General features: G+C 41.5%; 1 protein-coding gene across 1 annotated transcript in view; it reads right to left on the bottom strand.

The window, feature by feature from the left end:
- The window catches only part of adamts6 (ADAM metallopeptidase with thrombospondin type 1 motif, 6), an 81,203-nt gene that overhangs the window by 25,654 nt on the left and 34,651 nt on the right, over positions 1–20,898 (bottom strand). The window contains exons 13-16 of the mRNA XM_075456435.1: positions 15,121–15,266; positions 11,651–11,714; positions 3,639–3,741; positions 1,279–1,412 (exon numbers count right to left, since the gene is read on the bottom strand). Coding sequence (XP_075312550.1) covers positions 1,279–1,412; positions 3,639–3,741; positions 11,651–11,714; positions 15,121–15,266 — 447 coding nt within the window. The remainder of the gene's footprint in view (positions 1–1,278; positions 1,413–3,638; positions 3,742–11,650; positions 11,715–15,120; positions 15,267–20,898) is intronic.

The raw sequence follows: 20,898 nt of genomic DNA, 5'->3' as shown, positions 1-20,898 counted from the left end.
GATCAATTTTAATTGCAAGTGAACCTTAAATAAAATACTTTATCGAGAATCTTTTTGGAGTATTGGGGAGAACTGTTTGTTTATTGGTCCTTTCTGACTTCAGCTTCATGTTCAGAAGAAACGCAGCCACTTCTTTACCTTCAAAAAACTCTTTGTTGTTTTCCTAGTGCGCTTTGTCCTATTGTCTGTCTGTGCTGTGAAGCTGTGTCAGATCAGCTTTGCAGTGTATGCAGTAATGATGCAATGTTTGCTCAGATTCAGCCAAATCCAGCAAACAGTCATATCGTCAATAAACACCAATGGCCTGGTGTGACTGTAGGCAGTGCATGTTCATCATGCCATCGTACTGCCTCTATGTGTTTTACAGATAATGTCGTAGCTTGGGATCATTAGCTATTCCAACCGCATCCATTCATTTTTCTCCTCGTCATTCCGATATAGGTTGCTTTCACTTAATATCATCTTTTCAGACTTCAGTTCATTTAAAAAACCTCACTTATTGTACGTACACCCAATTTTAGCTTCACTACACTGGATACCACTGCGTTTTAGATTCTAATCACCAAATATGACTCTGGGCTAGAGATTCCAAGATCCAGATTGAAAACTAAGGGTGACCAAGCTTTTTTTCTGTCGTGGTTTCATCACTCTGAAATGATCTGCTGGAGGAGATCAGGTGAGCTGTCTCCGGATGATTGAGCTCCTCACCAGCCCCCCTCCGCAGGAAACTCATTTCAACCGCTTGTATCCCCGACCTCATTCTTTCTGTGACTCCCCAGATTTCGTGACCCTAGGAGAGGGTTGGAAAGAAGTCAATCAAAAGCTTCAGGTTTAGGCTCAGATCCCTCCTCAAAAAAAAAAAAAAAACGGAGCAGTGCAGCGGCCTCATTACCGCCGATAAAGCCCCAATCTGTCTGACCATCTCTCGCTCCAACTTACCATTCCTCGTGAACAAGATCCCAGGGTAATCCACCCTTTTCCATCTGAGAACCATGGCCTCAGACCTGGGGCGCCTGACTTTCATCCATTTCACACTCATAAGCAAAAACATCAGAGATGCGACCCTGAGGTTTCCAAACCAGACACCATTTTCTCCCCTACTATACCCTGAGATCCTGTCCATGAATACCACAAACAGGATCGGTGACAACGGCCAAAAAGACTTGATTTTGTGCCAAGAATTCCATGAAAGTTGGTTAAAAGGTGGAGCATGAGTAAACAAGAAACTCAAGAGGTTGATGAAAGACCACACTAAATCTTTGATAAATGGTTCCTTACCCTACACTCGCCGTTGATGCAAATGTCCAGAGAGTCAGCCTGACATCGAGTGCCATCTATGACTGCAGGGGAGCGCTCTGTGTAGAAGTTGTAGCCCTCTGCCAAGCAGTTCAGCGCACAGGGCTTAACACCACCTGGAGAAAAGAGCATGCACACACACACACACACACACACAGAGAACACATCATTATCTGCAGCTGAGCCTGCACACAGACAGCATGGCCTGAACCCCTCACAGACCCTAACAACACATAGAGACCAGCAAACACTCGGTGCCGTCACAGGACTTGCAGCCAGCTCTGGGATCTCCTCTCGACTTGTTGACAATAATAATCATGCGGAGGAAAGTCAGCGGCGCTCGGATCTAAAACCCCGACCCTGACGTCACTGTAACACTGACACCGACACCGACAGAGACAGCGCGGCCTGCCAACAACAATTACACTGACATCCACGCATAGGTTATCTGCTGTTTTTACATGACGGCTCCCAGCACACAGAGCGATGTGAGTCAGGGGGTGATGGACTTGACAAAACAGACCCCCTTTGAAAAATGAGATCAAACTTAAGCTCCTCCATCTCTGAAAGAAAACAAAAGCTGTGTTAACATGCTTCGAACTTTATCGCTGCCCTTTGAGTCATTTGTGTTTCTAGTGAAGCGGATATTTTCCACGATCTGAAGACATCGAAGAAGTGAACGGCACAAGTTCTGGGGCGTATACAGTCCTGCCAATAACTATGACAGTCATAGCACCTTCATCCATCCATTCAGAAACAAAGTTTTGATCCAATGAAGACAAAAAAAATCCAAGACCTTCTTCTTGTTGACCCCTTGACTTGAGATGTGTCAAGATGTCAGTTCAGCGTGTCAGGTCTCCCAGTTCACAGCAGCAGCAGCTGCTAGACCAGTGAGGGTTTAAAGGAATCTGAAGAATCCTCCCCCCATCAAACAGACCTTCCCTCTGTCGGTGTTAACAGGGAACACAAGCCAGACTGCCCTGCAAACTGTCATTTGAGGATGACAGGCAGGTTTTACAGCTCAGCACTTATAAATGTTTTTTTGCAAGTTCAAACTTTATCGCCGTGTTTTGGTGCATTGAGACTCTTTAATAATTTAAAGGAGAATTACGGCATTTTTACAAACATATCCCATCTGTTGGAGACCAAGGAAAGTTGGCCAAAGAGAAAAACGCGAGAAATTTTCATGCCCGCTGCGCAAAGTTGTCCGATTGCGCTGATTTCCATGAAAGTGGGCTCTATCGGGCAAGCGTTTAACCTTTCCTGAGGCTCCTGAGGCTTAACGTGTCTCAAAATACTTTTTACCGAATTGGCCGTGGTGTCAGTAGCAATACAATTCAACCCAGGGGCTAACCATACCATTAGCTAGCACAGACATACATTTTGAGATTTCAAAAACAGCGCACTTACCTTTCTCAGCTTCCGCGTTCCACAGGCGTGCGCACAAATTAATCGATCGCCAAAGTAATACACTATAGTATTCCAAAGTACTGTCTTCCTCTGTGGTCAGTGCAATACAGTGTCCACATCTGCACCACCATGTCTCCCCAATGCGTGACCTAGCAGCAGCTCCCGTTTCTGTATCATCGGTTTGAGCCATCCTCGCTGCATCTTGTGCCAACAACTCTTCATCAGTGTATTCTGGCTCAAAAAGATAACCATCAAACTCGTCAAACTCTTCCATTCCAACATCAGAATCTGACGAACTATCCATCTCGAAATTGCAAACAATAAAATCCCGAGGGTTCTTATCTCCCGCAGCTGAATAATGGGCGAAGGTGCGCTCTTTCTAGCAGTCATGTGACACATCATGACATCACGGCGAAAATGGGTGTTGAAACGAGGCAGCTGTTCGATAGGAAACAATAACAAACATGGCAATGTGTAGTTCGGTTCCCGAGGGTCGTTTTTGGTGGACAAAAAGACAATTTTGGAATACTATAGTGTATGACTTCGGCGATCGATTAATTTGTGCGCACGCCTGTGGAACACGGAAGCTGAGAGAGGTAAGTGCGCTGTTTTTGAAATCTCAAAATGTATAATGTCTGTGCTAGCTAATGGTATGGTTAGCCCCTGGGTTGAATTATATTGCTACTGACACCACGGCCAATTCGGTCAAAAGTATTTTGATACACGTTAAGAGCCTCAGGAAAGGTTAAAAGCTTGCCCGATAGAGCCCGCTTTCATGGAAATCAGCGCAATCGGACAACTTTGCGCAGCGAGCATGAAAATTTCTCGCGTTTTTCCCTTTGGCAAACTTTCCTTGGTCTCCAACAGATGGGATATGTTTGTAAAAATGCCGGAATTCTCCTTTAATGTCCAAAGTGTAGTCCTGAACTCACCGCCAGTGTAAGGCTTCCAGTTGTAGTACTTCCCACGGAAAGGCATATTGTCAAAGTCAGCACACTGTTTCTCTCGGAAATCCCGGGATCCAACAGGGCACGCCTACAAAAAAGAATATCAAACTTTTTAGTTATAGATGCTTAAACCCTTGATTCATTCTTTTAAATTTCCCCCTTAAAAAAACCCATAAATATAATAAGAAGCAACTCTGCAAGTGTGACGCCAAAACGAACAGCCTCCAGCTCTTTAGAGAGCAGACACTTGGCCGGATTCTGAATACAAGTCTAAATAACAACCTCGTGATAATGAATCGGTGATGCAAATATGCATGGATGTGTTAAAAAACTGCAGCTCTACTGAATTTGATGCAACATAAGTGAATGGTGCAACTTTCATCAGTAGCACAAGCCTCCCTGTTAATGGAGTAAATTAAGTAAATGTGTCGCCATTCTTAAAAGTTTAGCCTTTAAATGGTTCACAAGCCAGAAAGAACAGTTTTCATTTGAGTTTGCAAGTATTTGGCTTTTCATCGAAATTAACAATAAAACTCTGAACCTGCTAGACCTAATGCAGTCTGAGAACCAAACACTTCTCATCTCATGACTGAGCTACTGTAGATTGTGTGGCCACAGGACGTCTGGATAATGGCTACTGGAATGGATATGGACATTTCTATGGATAATAGAAATAAAAGAGCTAAACCATCATCAGACGATGTTTTTAAGATTGAAGTTCTCCTTTGCTCCCCACCCTGACTGTTAATCGGCATACAACCACAGTCTGCATGGCTGCAAACGGAAACAAAGCGATTCAACAACCAAAACCTTGTTGTTATCTGTAAAGATTACAGATAAATAAACAGTAAAAGGACTTTTCTATTCTAGTTAACCTTTGCACAACGAGCCACATTCACCCAATCACACCCACTCTCATACAGCATTTCTTAGTCTATTTTCCTTATCACATGCCGATGGGTGCATCGGAGGCAAAGTGGGGTTCAGTGGTCCAGGGAAGCCGGGGGGGTCGAACACCCCGACCACCGAGTCTTTCTCCTGAACTACAGCAGCCCTAAACTAACCAAAAAAGTATCAAAGGGCTCCAAAATTTGAAAAGATAAATGGATTTAAAAAAATAAAGTGAATAATCTGATATATTTGGTGGAATATTTTGCATACTGCGAATTTAAAAAAAAAAGCACTGCAGTGACACCATGATGCCTTTGGCACTGAAATGACAAAACGACCAGATGACTAACCTGGCAGCTCCTGACAAAGTCCTGCAGACTGCACTGTTTCCAACTGCTTTCTCCCAGGTGATTAAAAAAGGTTGTGTTTTTTGTTGTTGTTCATTCAAAGCGTGACTTTTTTTTTTATTTCGTGGCAGAAAGATTATGCCTTGTAATTTCGTTAAACGTTGAGTACTTATAAAGGGCTTAAATCACGGCTACATGTTTAATTTCCTTCTTTGTTGTTCCTTCATTTTGGATGGTTTAAGAAGAACATGTAATCCTAGTGTTTTATGGCTGTCTCATGGGGTCAGGAAACAGCGTTTTCGTTTTTTCCCTGTTTCTTGGTGTTGCTGACATAAAAGAAGAAGGGAAAAACATTTGAAAAAAAATAGTGGAATTTGAAGAAGTTACACAATTCTTTACTTTTAAAGCTGTGCCTGAAATGCGATCGAAGGAAGACAACAGATGCCTCAGTAGAAGAAAACTTCTGCTAAATTAAAACAATATCTGGGGGAAAAAAAGAGCAAGACAGAAGACTTTGAGTAAGTCTGCAAAGACTATTTGTTTGCATAGACAACAGCATTATTAACAGCTGGTCAGTGTCTGAAATGTCACCTTTTATTTTCAGTCACTAAAGCAGACTCGTTTCCCAGAATTCCTCGCTGTGAACGGTGTGCTTTGTGTTTGGACGGATATCTCATGAGTGGATTTATGTCAGATAATGAAGTATTTCGTTGGCAGGGTAATTAGAAGCATAAACACAGTCAGAGGAGGGAGAAAGAGTACAGCCCAGAACTGGTTCTGGCTCAGATTCTGGGTGGACTTATCTGAGATAGCACTCCTCTGTGTGGATATTGCTCCAGAATGAGGGGGTAAAAAAGTGGAAAGAAACACTTTATTGGTGTGAAAAGGTCCATAGAGCGCCCCAAACACTCTCCCTCTGGACAAATAAAAACTCTTAAGGTCGAAGCTGTGTTTTACATGCTGAAAGTGTTCCATTTTGGAGCGGACCACGGGAGGCCAGTCCACTTTCATTACCATTCAAGTGCTTTGCCAACATGGCAGCTTTAAAGTTACACATCGAGACATGCAGATTGAGTTAGAAGAGTCTGAATATTATAGCAAAAACATGTCAACACACGTCCATTTGCATTTACATGTGCAACACATGTTAGAAGAAGGTATAACTTCTAACTAAGCATCATTTATATTAACCATGATTAAGCTTTTGATTTATAGTTTATTAAGTGTCAGAAAGAACTAAAAAAAAGCAGCTGGAAACAGAGCATGTTTGGTGTTTTTGTTTAATATGTGGAAAATGAATAATTTTCTCCCTAAAATTGAATTTAATATCCAGAAAATGTACGTACAATCTTTAAATTGTCAGTTTGACAACACCAACGTGTTCACAATCCACTCTCAGGACTTAAAGCGTCAAATCAGTTCATCAATAGTGATGAGGAGAGCTATGCAACCTGTGAAAAAGGTTGTATTCTGAGCTCTTGAAGAGCTACGTCAAGTCTAAAAATGGACTTGTTACTGAAGAAATCTCAATTTGATTTTAGAGATGACACATGCATACTCATGAAAAAGAGTAAACTCATAAAGTGTTCTGTTCTGTGTCTTGAACGCCATCTTCATCAAGATGTTTTTATTTGGCTTGTTGCTCTTTTAGACCAAGACCAGAGATGCCTCAATGCTCCTCGGAACGATTTAGGTGTTTCGTTCCAGCAGAAATGATATTTTATAATACATTTTTATGGATACTGATCGTGGCTGGAATTACTGCTTGTTTTCTGTGTTTTATTGATACATCTGTGCAGTGGCTGTCTACTCCAGACTGAGAGAAAATGAGTTTCCCCTGTTGGGATTAATAAAGCTGTCTTATGTCCAGAGGCAGAAATCACAAGGGGGACAAGGTGTCTGGGCCCCCACTTCCTAGGTTAAAGGGAGAGTTTCCCCCCCTAACATTTCAAACATAACTATATATTTTGACCCCCCAACCCCCCTCCCCCCCCCCCCCCCTCCACTGCCTGACCATGGTTTGGTCTGCCTCAAGCCTGATTTATAGTAGTCCGGGAAAGGCCACGGAGAGCCACGGAGAGCCCTCTCCGTCGTCGGAAACCCTCCCTGAGACGCTCTCCGTTGCTTGCGTGCGTCGGCCAAAATTCCTATCAATCCGTCGAGGAGACGGAGACTCGCGTAGACCGCAAGGTTTGTGATTGGTCGGCTAACAACATCATTTCCGGAATCACTTTTCCGGTTTAGCTCCTTCCTCTCGCAACAACACCGTCATTTTTTAAAGAGTTTACTGTGTGCCGGTCAACATTTGGTCAAATTTATTTGCATTTCAAAATCAATAAGCTCCAACTCCAACCAAAGTCTTTCTCTCTCGGTCGCTATCGTTCACTGTGAGGAGTGGAACAGAGACGGAAGGTAAACATTCAATCAACGAGTTTCACGATAGACGTCGCGAGATTAGTTCGTCTAGCGTAGCGACGCCAACTGATCGGGAGGTGAACTGCCTTGCGTATCCGGCATCCTGACGGAGAACTTCGAAAGGTTTAATAGCCTCTGCGTGACCACAGAGTCGGATTGGCGGATAGCGACGGAGTAGCATACCGAGGCCTTCAGAGGCGGTCATGCAGATTTTAGGAACCAGAATTGTCATTTTCTACATACAAAGTGGGAAAACAACATGGCTGCCCTCAGGTCTGCTTTGATTAATTGGCAGAGAACAACAAAAACTGTCACGGTCTGAATTTTTGTGATTGAATGTGTCTGTCCGTGTCTCAGTTTTCTTTTCTTTTCTTCCTGTTTTATTTTGTAGAGTTTGCCCTCATGTGTATTCTGTAGTACTTACTTCCTGTCCACTCTGGTCCTTGGTTACTGATTGCCACACCTGATCCTTGTTATCTATCACCTTCCTCAGTACACATCCTGCAGGTTTTCCTTTGTTTAGGGTCATATCCTTGTTATAAACCAGTGTCTCGCTGCGAGTCTCCTGTGGTCAGTCATTTCTTTGTTTTTGGGACTTCGGTTTATAGTTTTCTTATTTTGCTTCAGGAGCACTTCAGTTTGTTTGATAAATCCATTTGTCATTTTTACTCCTGCCTATACCTGCTCTCTTGCCAATAGTCCTTATCCACCTTCAGCTCTACCGTGAATCATGACAAATACTTAATGGAAGTTATATATTTATTAGATCAAAAATTGTGTATGCGGTAAGTCAAGTTTGATGAACCCTACCTAAGTTGTTTTGTCTTTGATTTGTTCCACTCATATCAGAAAATCCAAGTTCTCCTTGGCAGTAATTGCAGCTTTCGAAGCAGCAGCAGCTCTCAGTCTCAGATCAAAAATATTTAATTGTGTGCTACATTTGCTTATTTTTTCTTTTATCATTACTAGTCCCGCAAATTTCTGAGGAACAAAAAATTTTTGTTTGTGAATCTGAGTGGATACCACGCAAAAAAAAAAATCCCTCATGTTTTGGGCAAGTTGATCCAGCTGCAACACATTGAGTGATCGGCACCGCCCCAAACATCATTGGTCCACATCTACCGAGCATCGGTGAAGCATCTGTGCAAAATATACTAAAAAGGGTAAAAAGCCATCCAGCCACAGCTGCTGACATTTGGAAAGCGAATGCGGATGATCTGCAGCCGTCTGCTGACTTGACACTTTTCCTTTCAAAAGTAGTTCACCTTTTAAATCTTCTTATTCAACCTCTGACTGAGTGAAAGCATCTGATCAGACTTTGTAAATAAAATCATTAAAGAAAGAAAAGACCATGAGGGCAAAAGCCACTTTGGTTAACGACAGCTGCTCCCCTCAGCTCCCAGATGTTCACAGATGTTGTTAAAAGAAGAGGGGACGCTACATCGTGCGAAACATGGACCTGTCCCAACTTTTTTCACACGTGCTGCTGCCATCAAATTAAAGATGAGCTGATATCTTTAAGGAAAATGTAAAATGTCCTACTTTAGACCAAAGATTTGGAAATCATTGCTTTACTGTTACTGTATCCCAAATGTTTTCGAAACAAAGGTTTTACTTTTCATTGTGAGGGTGTTGGCATGTTAATGATAACACTGAGCACAAAAACACAACCAGATAGAACCAGTGAGCTGGCTGTAAACTCTTCCACTATGAATATGCTATATTCTGCAGCATGTTCATGTGGGTATCATGATAAAGCCAAGCACTCTGCGTTCCCTGAGAAGCTTAATAACTGACACAAACTGAGAAATTAGTGCCAGCTCCCCGGGTGCAGAGAGTAAGGTCAGCAGAAAGCTTGTGTTGCCACAACATTGACAAAAAGTTTTAAAGGGAATTCAAAAAGCTTGTCGGGCCGCCAAGCCAAACTCTGCTGTGATCTCGACTGCAACGAAATTGTAATATCTGCCGTGTTTTTTTTTCTTCTGATTTTTGTTTGAGTGCTAAAGTTTATTATCAAAATGAACACATTTCACCAAGACCTGATATATAGTTGTAATCTGTCCCCAAATGGGTACACTTTTCAATCTTAGTTTTAACTTGTTAATATGTCTCTTAGAGTTTCCCCTTATGGAAGAATATTACCCTCGTGTCAGCTGAAACCTGCAAGGAACAACCCAAAAAAAATACCCCAAATATGACATTTTTGCTAATGCTATATACATAAAACTCAACAGAACTGAACTTAATTAGAAATAACAGCAGCATAAACCTCAGTCTGTGCATGTCAGCATGTGAGTATTTGTCACTGAATTTTAATCTTGATGCTCTCCCACAGACACTTACACATTTCCCTGGCACCACCACGGATCGGTAAGTGTGATGAAATAGTGGTTTGGGATGTTGTTTGTTCTCCAAAGAAAGCACTCAGCGCTCGCTCTCTGCTGTTATTTTCAAGACTTGTGGTTAAATGTCCAGTAGGGCCCAAACTATTTCAATTTTCACCTCGTAAAAAAAAAAAAAAAAAAGCCCACCTAGAAATAGTTGAACAGAGATCCCAGCTTGCAGCCACGTTAAATATTTGTATAAAACGTTGCTCCAGCGCTAAAAAAGAAAACACTCCTGTGAATTACTTTTCATGAAATGTACTCTGAAACTGTCATCGTTGTTTGACTCGAGTGAAATGTCACAAATAATAAATGAACTACAAAGTGACAAAAGGGAGAAGAAAGCCAAAAGCACCGGGGGAACACTGAATCACTGCCTGTGCATTTTTATCATTGTCTGCCTTCGTTCCAGAAAATATGTCAGAAAGCTTAAAGGAGGTGCGATGCTGCGAGCTGACACGGAGCATGTGCAGTCTTTTCCAAGATAACACGTTCTGCAGGAGAAAAGTCTTGAGCAGCAGAGTGGAGATTCAGCAGTTTTTAGGTCACTTGAACACAGCTGTCTGAGCCTCTCAAGTTTTCCACATTTTCTGTTTCAGACTCATTTTACTGTATATCCCATTTACATCTGTGTTCGCAACTCCAACTTGGGCCTTGGTTAAGACTCTTTTGGCAGCCTCGGATCGGGTCCGACAAGCTTGGCACACCTTTTCTTTTGAGAGCTTCTCTCATTCCTCTTGGCAGAAATGTTCAAGCTCCATCGGGCTGGACGTGGAGCATCGGTTCGCTGCCATTTTCTCTCATGAGATGCTCCACCTTGTCAAAGACATGGAGCTGCTTTTAGTGAGGACACACCCTTGTTGGTTTCAAGTTGAAGACATGAGGTCCTGAGCACTTTTTAAAAGATTGCTCTGTGTCTTATATCATTCTTTCCCTCTGTCCTGACTATTCTCCAATTCGCTGACATAGAAAAACACTCCTACATGATAAAGTCGCCATTAAAGTCTTTGTTTCATTTACAGTAATAAAAAAAAGTGGATGTGTTCATTGTGACGTCACCCATTGGTTTGTGGATCGTATGCCAATTTATTAATGGGATTATTTCCATAAGGAGCTTTGATGAATTTATGATTAATCCAGAGTTGTAGCTGACTCAATGTCAACTACAGTACACCAACAATTGAACTGTACTACTTGGCCCCAGCAACGTGGTACGTAACATCTTCACAACTCGGTGCCTTCTTCTTCTTTCCCCCTTTTTTTCATTGATTCAGAAACAGGGTGAAGGGAAGTACAGTTTCTCATACAGTCCAAATATCAGTCCATCTCAGGTGCAGCAGTGTCTCTAAATGGCCATGTACTGGTTGGTAAAGTACTTTTGTAAAATTCTCCAATCACTTCAGAGAAGTTCTGGATCATAGTGAGCATAGATTTATTTTGCCCCTGATTTCTGAGTTTGTCAGCCAGATCTATCGAGTCTGTTGGTGATTCCGGTCTTGTTTCATTTTAGATTGACAGAGGTCATTGTGCTTTTGAGCACTTTAAATGCTGTACGGAATGTCTTGTATGCTTCCCAGATCAGAATAATACTCACAAACTCGTGATCTGGTGACATAAACCATCCACTCTCAAACTTTACAGGCAGATTATGTCCAATGAATTCAATCTGAGGCAGCTGGATTCAACCCCAGTAGTGGAAACAGAGTCTGAATACATATGTGTATGGGATATTTCAGTCTTTTATGAAAGACAAAACAAAAACTCCTGAGCTTAATTTGTTATGTTGTTGTTGATATTTGTACATAAACCAATGAAGAAAAAGATTAAATCAATTTTAAGATGACTATAAAACATTACAAAATGTGGAAAACTTGAAAAGGATGTGAAAACTTTACTCCAGGCTCACTCTAATCTCAAAGCAGAGATCAAAAGAGGTCAAGAAAGAAAGGAATTGACTCACGTCAGTGTTACAGGATCTGTATCGTTTTCTCTCTCCAAGACAGTATTTGCCTCGTCCAGATGGGCTGAGGGAAACAAGAGATTTAAATGAGTGGAGAAGAGAGAAGTGCAATTGTACATTCAATATGCTAAATCACATCAGAACACAGTAAATAACAATAGGAATTCTTTATAGGATGAAGGGAGTACACCCAGACAGTATGGTGACAGCGAGTCATGAAAAAGTCTAAAAAGGCCTAAAAAAGTCTCTGCCGGAACACAAAGTGTGTTTGTGTGTCTGCGTTTGCTGCTTTTCTGCATATGTGCGCCAGTGATTCATTCATGAAATCCGAGCTGCTCTAAGAGCTCTTAAGTGTGACGTGACATTTAGATTTGGGAGAAAGACTGAAGTCTGTAACCTCAGAACCTCTCTCTTCTCTCTTTCCTCCCTCATCTCGTCTTCACTCCACATGTACAACTCTGAAAGGTTTGTTTCTCTTCGCCTTCTCGCCTTCATTAGCCTCCTTTTCCTCCATGATTATTTCCACTTCACTGCAAAAAGGCTCTGTAATGAATGTGTTGGAGGCTGGTCTGGCTGCTTTTTTCTGCTTCCCTCCTCTCTGTGCTGATGCCTGAGCAGCACCGATCACCTTACACAGGTGGTCCACATTACGCCGGTGCACCCCCCCCCCCCTTTTCCCTCTTATTCACCCTGGCTTTTTCTCTTTACTTCCCTTGACGTGTGGGATGTAATACCTTGCTTCCAAAACAAAGGAATGCGACAATGGAAGAAGGATAAAGATCCCAGATGTCTACTTGCCAGCCAAGGATGCTCTGGTCAATGATTTGTCTCGTGCAGACACATGGGAGGCTTTAAAACAAAACGCTTCACCATAAGCGTTGGGGGAGCTGTGTGGTTACTTATCGAGCATGCTTCGTAGCTGAGTTTATCTCAAACTGTGGAAGGAGACAAAAAAGTATTTTTCTTTTTATGTCACTGTTGCATTAAAGCTTTAAGAGCTTGATACTCTAAGGTGTGGTTGTATTTACTGACAGGTGCGACGGCATAAGAGATTAAGGCATTTTGGTCTCCTTTTTTCTTTTACTATCTCAAATCCACCTTCACATTGTCACCTTTGCTCAAAGCTTTCAAAGTTTAGAGCACAGAGATGTTATACTGCATGTGTGCACCTCAAAAAAGCAACACTGAACGTAAAATAATGTATTTTTTTTCCAAACATCGGTATGTTTGGTGTAGAAATTGGAGAAAAAACAAGGCTGTCTTCAGCTTTTTTTTTCTCACAATACCATTTTGATATGTTATGCAGTTCACTTGATCGACTGAGCCCTGATGCAACATTTGTGTGTATCTTCCTTTCACAACCGGAGTATGTTTGCCTGCATTTTCAATACTCAGTCACCCCGAAGCAAATGGTTTAACCTCTTAAATAGTTTTAATTTCAGACACAAGTACACCTGCTAAAACAAGCCTATCAAATCTAGTAGTAGTATGGTTATCCTCAGTGCTCTTAAAGCTGTATTGTTTTCAGAACCGGTCCAGTAACTACCACAACAAACCTGGAAGATACAACAACATGAAAGGATGGTGTTAAACTATATCCAACCTGCAAGCTCTGTTCTCTTATAAATGACTTTCTGAGAGAAAATGGATGGTTGACACAGCAAAACTGAGAATGAGCTCGTAGCTGTTTTACAGTCAAACAAATTCAATTTAGTCTCAATATGTGCTCAAGAGCTGCTGCTATCGGTATAAGATTCCTTGTCTGAGACATTACAGTTGGTAACTGTGTGATTCTCTACAGAAGAGGACAGCTGTGTTCTCTCTTCTGGTCTGAGTGCAGAATCCTCAATGGAATTTGGAGTGTACAACCTGGTGTTGCGTTGCTATCAACGCCGATTGGGGCCGGAGCCGATAAGTGCCTGCAAAGGAGTCAATTGTCAATTGGCATGGGACTGAGTGCAGGTTAAACACTTTCCCATTCCACTCAAAAGCCAGATTTTAGTGGCACACAAGTGGCCAAAGAAAACAGTTTTTCAAAGAATTTTTATTTTTAGAATTCCCCCTGTACCCCACAGATGAGCTAAAACAATGTTTAAGGTACTTCGAATCATAATAGATCAAAAAAAAATTTTAAAATCAAGTTTACTGAAAAATGCAGATGTTCAGGTTGGTGGAGTTACTGACAAAGACATACGACTTCTCATACATAATTTTTCCTTGCCACAGATTGGAAATTCAAGGTTAGGAGTTGCCAGTTGTGATAAGTCTGCCTGGTATGCCGTGTTAACAGATTTGGTTAAATAAAACACCTTGGTGAATCCAAAATATCAAGAGTAACAGGCTGTAATTCTATTAGACTTGTTCATAATCCTAACAAAATAACCACCAATTCGAGTGTCACATATAAGTGTCACATTCACAAGCACATTGATTCGGGTTAGGGATATAGATTTTATAAAACTCGTGATACTAGGCTTGAAAAATATTCCTCTTCATCTTACATGCACCTTACTTTTAATCAGAATGCTGCTAACGGGCAGCAGGGATTGGATCAAAATTTAAAGTTTGAGCCAGGCAGATTGTCTCTGAAAACTTTTCCAAAGTCAAAAAGGAGCTGCAGATTCAGCTGCCTTGTTACTGTAAAACAACCAAACTCGCTTCATAAAGACGGCAGCAAGGATTATGAAGTATAAAGCAGGAATTAAACTTAAGTGTTTAAGTTCAGCTTCTAATTTGTAAGCTAAAAAATGTGTTATTTCTTCTTTCCAGAGGTAAATCACTTTACTTTAAAGTTCTCATTAACTTCCTGTACAAATGTACATCATCAGCAGTGCAAATGGCTTTAAAACTGACACATCCAGCCAACACATTATCAATCCTCTGCTCTGTTAAATGCTTTTTTTGTCTGTTTTTCTCTTCATAACTAATAGTCCATTAGGTAGCCCTTTCTGGTGATTGTTCATTGACCTGTCTCAATAGGAAATTCATCAGGTTTAAGAAGCTCTATGTGTGAATGGGAGCAAGATTCAATTAGTCTTTTCGTTTCATTATTTGCAATGCATGCTTCATCTTTGGTTTGACTTCATTAAAAAACTTTAAATCACTCCACAGACACATATGTCAAAAGTACAAATGCTGACAGCTCATAAGTCAAGTTAAATGCTTCATTACATCCTGCAGAAGGCAACCAAAGAGCAGTGAAAATGAAATGTTAATATTCTGCCTCCAAAAGTCGTCACATACAGTAGAGCTCTCAGAGTTTCTTTTTCCCAAGAAGGAGGCATTTATCCCTGGAAATATTTCACAGCTAATTTACTTCAGAAACAACCTAATTACTGCAGTTCTGCTCCCACCAGGATGTAGCACACATCCACACAGCATACACGTATGCACATACACACAAACACACACTTGTAGGCAGGACCTGGATGTGTGTGTTCAGCTTGCTGTGGCTTACTTTGCCTACTTACGCTGGGCTGTCACAGTGCCTCATGGAGGAGGATACACCGCCCCCACAGGTCCTGCTGCACTCCCCCCACATGGACCACGGCCCCCAGCCTCCGTCCACACTCTGAGGCCAGGTGCCGAACGCAACACACTCCCCCTGGTAGCACCACTGTCCGAGGAAGAGCAGAAACACACATACGCAGAGGGGGAAACTGGTCATTACAGAGCTGAACCATTTGCTCAGATGCAACAAAAATCCTGAGACACTTTGACGGTTAACACAGAGTACCCATGTGTCGGCTTTACAATCTTTTAACAGTTATGATCTCACATATACTTACAGACATCTGCGCATTGTCAAATGCAGACTATACAGAATCTGACAGACGGGTTTCCTACAATAACACATTGTGCTCTACACTCAGACTAACTTGTGATTACACTATTACTCAGCCTATAATTTAATTTCCGCATTAGTCCTGTTATTTCTCCTCTTTTACCTGTCATTATCTGTTTGTTATTGCTGCCCAGGTTTCCTCTTTGCTTCCTTAGACTTTATGTGACTCATAAAGTCACATAAAGGCTCGACATGAATATATATATAGGTTATGTTTTTTTTTTTAACATTAAAGGAGTAATTCCATATTTCCATGAATGGATCATTAATGTCCCGCTGATGGGTGACAATATTTAGAAGAAGATATAACACAGTTCTCTTTAAAGGAACCAGTACCGAACACTTTAGGGTTTCCTCAAGCTGTTATCCACAAATTTGTGAGAGCAATGTGACAATGCTGCATTAAATTGTGCTCATTTCAGTTATAACACCAGGTTTAGCAGGATGTCCTGCGTTTCTGAAACAGTCAGAGACTCCTTCATTAAGAAGAAGATTTTTAGGTAACATTTGGGCTATCTAAACCATTTTTTAATTGCTCTAACCAAGTAGTTTGGTATCTAAATAAAACCAAGTTGTTCAGTGTCTAAACCTAACCAAATAGACAACAAACTAAAGTAAAAAAGCTTAGAAAATGCCAAATAAAAACAAGGAACTAGAACAAGAATTTCAATCAGCATATGAGTCTTGGTTAAAAGTCTTGTTCTGCCATAATCCCCTCAGCGTTCAAGAAGCTGTGTTTATTTCCAGTATTTCTAGGAGGTCCAGTTGTTTGGAACCTGGCGTCAGTACATTCTCATTACTTTATGTTTCCCACATATATACAGCTTAACTTTCAGTTTGACAGCATGCCGACTTTCTTCATCTCCATGCGTGTTCCCACAGGATGACGTCCACTTTCCACATCTTGCTTGTGTTCATTTGGCCACAGAAGCCCAAATGAAGGAGGAATGAGGGCAATAATCCATCCATTTTCTATACCTGCTTGATCCAATTCAGGGTCACGGGGGAGGGCTGGAGCCTATCCTAGCTGCCTTTGGGCAAGAGATTGGGTACACCATGGAAAGGTAGCCAGTCAGGGGAATAATCCTTTTACATTTTCCTCTTCGTTTTTCATGGTCATTGGATTTTTCTACTTGTTTCCCACTCATGATTCCTCACCTTTCTGCCGTGCTCTCACTTACTCGAATGGTTACAAGTAGTCAAAGCTACGAAAAGCATCATCGTACAGTACATCGTCAGACTTGTTTGACTACCCGACCCGACAAAAAGCAACAGCCTGGAGATACCCGCACACGACCATTTCAAAATTTACAACAAGTACCTGTAGAGATGTGGCCGATTACAAGTTAACTGTGCAAAGTCGTAACATATGTTGAATGCAATTAACCTCAGATGTGGAAAGTCAGAACTCAACCTCTGAGTGTTTTATGCAAAAGGTGTTAAAAAATATGGCTCTAATAACATTAAATGGTTGTTAAAAGACAGGTAGTGCATTTGACCTAAGAAGCAGAAGTTCTAAAAATGCATCAAATATTTAATTTAATTTAGTGTAAAAAGGGTAGATTCTTTGGTTGCTATTAAAGCTGTTTTATAGGGGGTGTGTGACACAAAATGCTTAAACTGGTGTTTAAGAATATCAGATCTTTAGTAGCTTTTTAAAACCCTTTTATATCCAAGTTAGAGATGTGATATTTCACATTAGATCCACTGAACATATCAGTAACTTATGGCATTTTGCTACATGTGGTATATTTTATATGAATATCATAATTCCATTATTTACACTTTTAAAGGCATCAGTCACCTTGCATCTCTCTGCAGTTCTAAAAACTCACAGCCAGATTCTTTACTGATCATTAAAACATAAACAGTAGTATGAGTTTTTATCAGGGCATTTGGAAACCTCCCCTATAGCTGAGGGCCAATAAATGGACGAAACAGATACTTAGAAAGAACACGAAGCCAAAGCACTTTCATGCTGAATTTGAATGTTTTTGTCCATTTATTTAGTCTCTGGTATATTGTGAGGCAGTTAGATGGTGCTGAGGTGTGTTTCAGGATTGTTTTAAACCTCGAGCTAAGCTGTTCAGCGTTCCAGAGGGAAGAGGGGATCAGAGGCGGCCCTTTGTCTCTCCAACTGTGTCAGTAGGTTAATAACCCTGAGAAGCTGGGACAGTCAAGGTGAGGGCTCTTTGTCTGACTCACTCATTCATGCGCCGAAACCCTCTCTAAACAAAGTTAGCAGTGGGAGAAGAGATGGGGAGGACAGAGTATACTGTACATCAGAGGATCCATTTAAACACAGCAAGAATACAAAAACACCTCCACACTGGCCCTCTGCACCCTCCCCCAGTCTCCCTTCTCCTGTTGGAAGGGCCTCCCTGCATTACAAGCTGGGTGAGAAATGGCTGACATTCATATTCCTTTGAAGCTGCCCCCGGCAGGGGCAGACAGGGTATGCCATCGGCTCTCCTAAAGCTGCTCCAAAAGCTGTTCCAAAGCCCCCCAGGCTCAACCTGGGGCCCCCTGTGTTGTCCAGGACCCTGTACGTGGGCCCCGGGCCTCAAAGGCTCCACTGAGCTAATGGTAATCACGGATGACAGCTCGTGACACTCTCCTATTCTTTCCTTTTAGACCTCGGACCATCCGGTGACAATGGCTGTCGTAATCCATGTTAAAACTGTCTCTCCTAACCTGGCTGGCATCAACAGAGGGCTGATGACCTAAAGCTCAGCGTGCTGTGTGTGTTTGTGTGTGTGAGTGGGGAATAGTAACCCTTCTCATAGCGGCATTCAAAGCAGTGAGGTATGACTAGTTGAAACTGAATGCAGAACACGGGGGAGAGTGCTTGCATCCTTATCTCACATCACAGGGTTTCACCTGAAAGAATTGAACTCTGCATAATTCTATATATTCTTGTTTGAATGTGACTTAAAACATCAACAGATTTTCACAGAAGTCCTAAAAAGATTAAGAGAACTTAGATAAGACTCTCATCTGCACATCAACTTCGGAAGAATTTCACCTCATTCCTTCAAACAGACCAGCTTCAACTTTGCAAAAGTGTTGGGTTTCCATACGTGAATTTAAACATTTATACATCATGACTTTGACTAAGCCATTCCAAACATTAACTTTATTCATCTTTGGTAGAACTATTTGTATGCTGCATCTACTTTCCCTAACCGGGCTAACACACCCAGGTAGACTCAAATGGATCTAGGTGCTCTGTACATACTCCAACTTTTTTACATCTTTTAGTAAAAACAGTGAAGTGTAAGTGTTAATACAGATGAATCCCCAATAAGGCCCAATAAGGTTTCTTTTTTGAGATGGCTAAACGCATCAGAAAATGACCTCAGAAAATCAACTCAGTCACTTAAAGCATTTCCAGACTGTCGCTCTGCTCTAATAAAATCCTGATTTTGTAACCGCAGCCTCATTCAAATAACTCAAAGACAACGTCCGCGCAGTGAATTCAGCTGTACTTACATGTGCCAAGAAGTTCCACAGAGAAAGTTAGAAGCTGCACAATGTCCTAAACAGTTTCTCCAGAATTCATCGCTCCCTCACTTTGACCAGATGGAAAAGGCCCACACCAGGACACTACCACCACCATGTTTTACATGAAGATTAGCTTCTCAAGATAAAACGCAGAGCTATTCTTAATTCAGCCATAACGATTTCCTATTTTGGCCTCATCTATCTACAAAACATTTTTCCAACAGCCCTCTAGCTCATTCACATGACCTTTAAGCATCACTTTACATCGTGTTTTTATTTGACACACAGTATTTAGCTCAGAACTGCAATATTCCCTTGCAGTTACTGTACACAATGTAGACAAAAAAAGATTGGTCATGTCTGCAAAGGTTCATTTTTTGATGTAATTATCTTCACAAGCTGATTCTTTTTCCAAGAACAAAGCTTGTTTTCTCATAACAGGTTCATTTATCTTCTTACCTATGAAAATCTGTCTTTTATTTCCTAAAATGTGTTCAGGAAATCTAACTTTGAAAGATAGAGATCACAGGATAATTATGGAGAATTTGAAAATGACACACTTGATCTAAGCACTGAAGATTGTTGTTATGGCTGCTTGGGTGGATCAACAAGGCACAACTGTGTAGCTTTGTTTGTTACTGTTAGGGTATCAAAGTAGACAATAGTGTCTAACAGTAGGTGAAGATAAGTCTTACCAAAAACCATCTCTCTGCTTCAGCCAGCAGTCGATCAAATAAATGCAAAATAGTTATTATCTTTTGATCTGAGTATAACAGCATTAAGAATCATTTCAAGCATCTCAGTCAGGTTGAGGTCTGGACTTTGACTGGACCATTGCAGCACCTTGATTCTTTTCTTTTTCAAACATTCTGTTGTAGATCTGCTGCTGTGTTTGGGATCATTGTCCTGTTGATGACCCAGTTTCAGCCAAGCTTTAGCTGTCTGACAGATGGCCTCACATTTGACTCTAGAATACTTTGGCATACAGAGGAGTTCATGGTGGACTCAATGACTGCAAGGTGCCCAGTAGGCCGTAAGGTGAACCTCGAAAACTCCTTCAGAACACCAGGCTTGTTCCACGCTCTCCGTACCAAACACGCTTCAGCTCATAAAAAGATTGAGTTATGTTGAGGTTTAAAAAAAAGTTTCGCCGCTCAGAACACCGTACTTTTTTAGTTCGCAACGTTTAAAGGTATAACTAGTGCCTGGCAAGGCGTATGTACATATTCGGCAGGCGTAATAACAGTTTGGCTCGCGAGAGGTGCCACGGTTGAGACGTCATCAGAATGGACGAATCGGATAGCTGGTATGTCAGCTGAGCTGGTAAACAAACAGCACCGCAGTGGCAGCGCGATCATCCAGCAGTACCGAAGAAGACGAAATTTCGACCGAAAGATTTGTTACATGCACATATCTTCTGTTAAGCATGAGGAAATTTCATGAGGAAATTTCACCTGCACAAGGTGGAATGGAAGGAATCAGAAGGAACAAATAAAGAAGCACTTGCTGAGTTCTTATACGATGCGTGGCCACATGCTGATCTTACAGCAGTGGGAAGAAACCTCAGCTTGTACATAGCACATCAACACCAATGTCACCGTGACTGTACTGGAAGGTGTGCAGTCTGTTCATGCTGTGGAAGACCTGCAGTGTGACCACGAAGAATGTGACACAAGGGTGTTTTTGCATGCACAACATGCTGCACAGGAACATAAGACTGTCATTATTAAGAGCCCTGACACTGATGTAGCAGTCATTGCTGTGAGTCTGCAGAAAGAATTGCCATGCAGCTTGTACTTTTTCACAGGGACGGGCAACAGAACACGCATAATGGACATTACCAAGGTGTCATCAGCTCTCGGAGCCAGTGTGTGTTCAGCCTTGATTGGGATCCATACAT

This window comes from Odontesthes bonariensis, chromosome 22 (assembly GCF_027942865.1).
Source record: "Odontesthes bonariensis isolate fOdoBon6 chromosome 22, fOdoBon6.hap1, whole genome shotgun sequence".
NCBI lineage: Eukaryota > Metazoa > Chordata > Actinopteri > Atheriniformes > Atherinopsidae > Odontesthes > Odontesthes bonariensis.
This window is presented reverse-complemented; position numbering and strand designations above follow the sequence as displayed.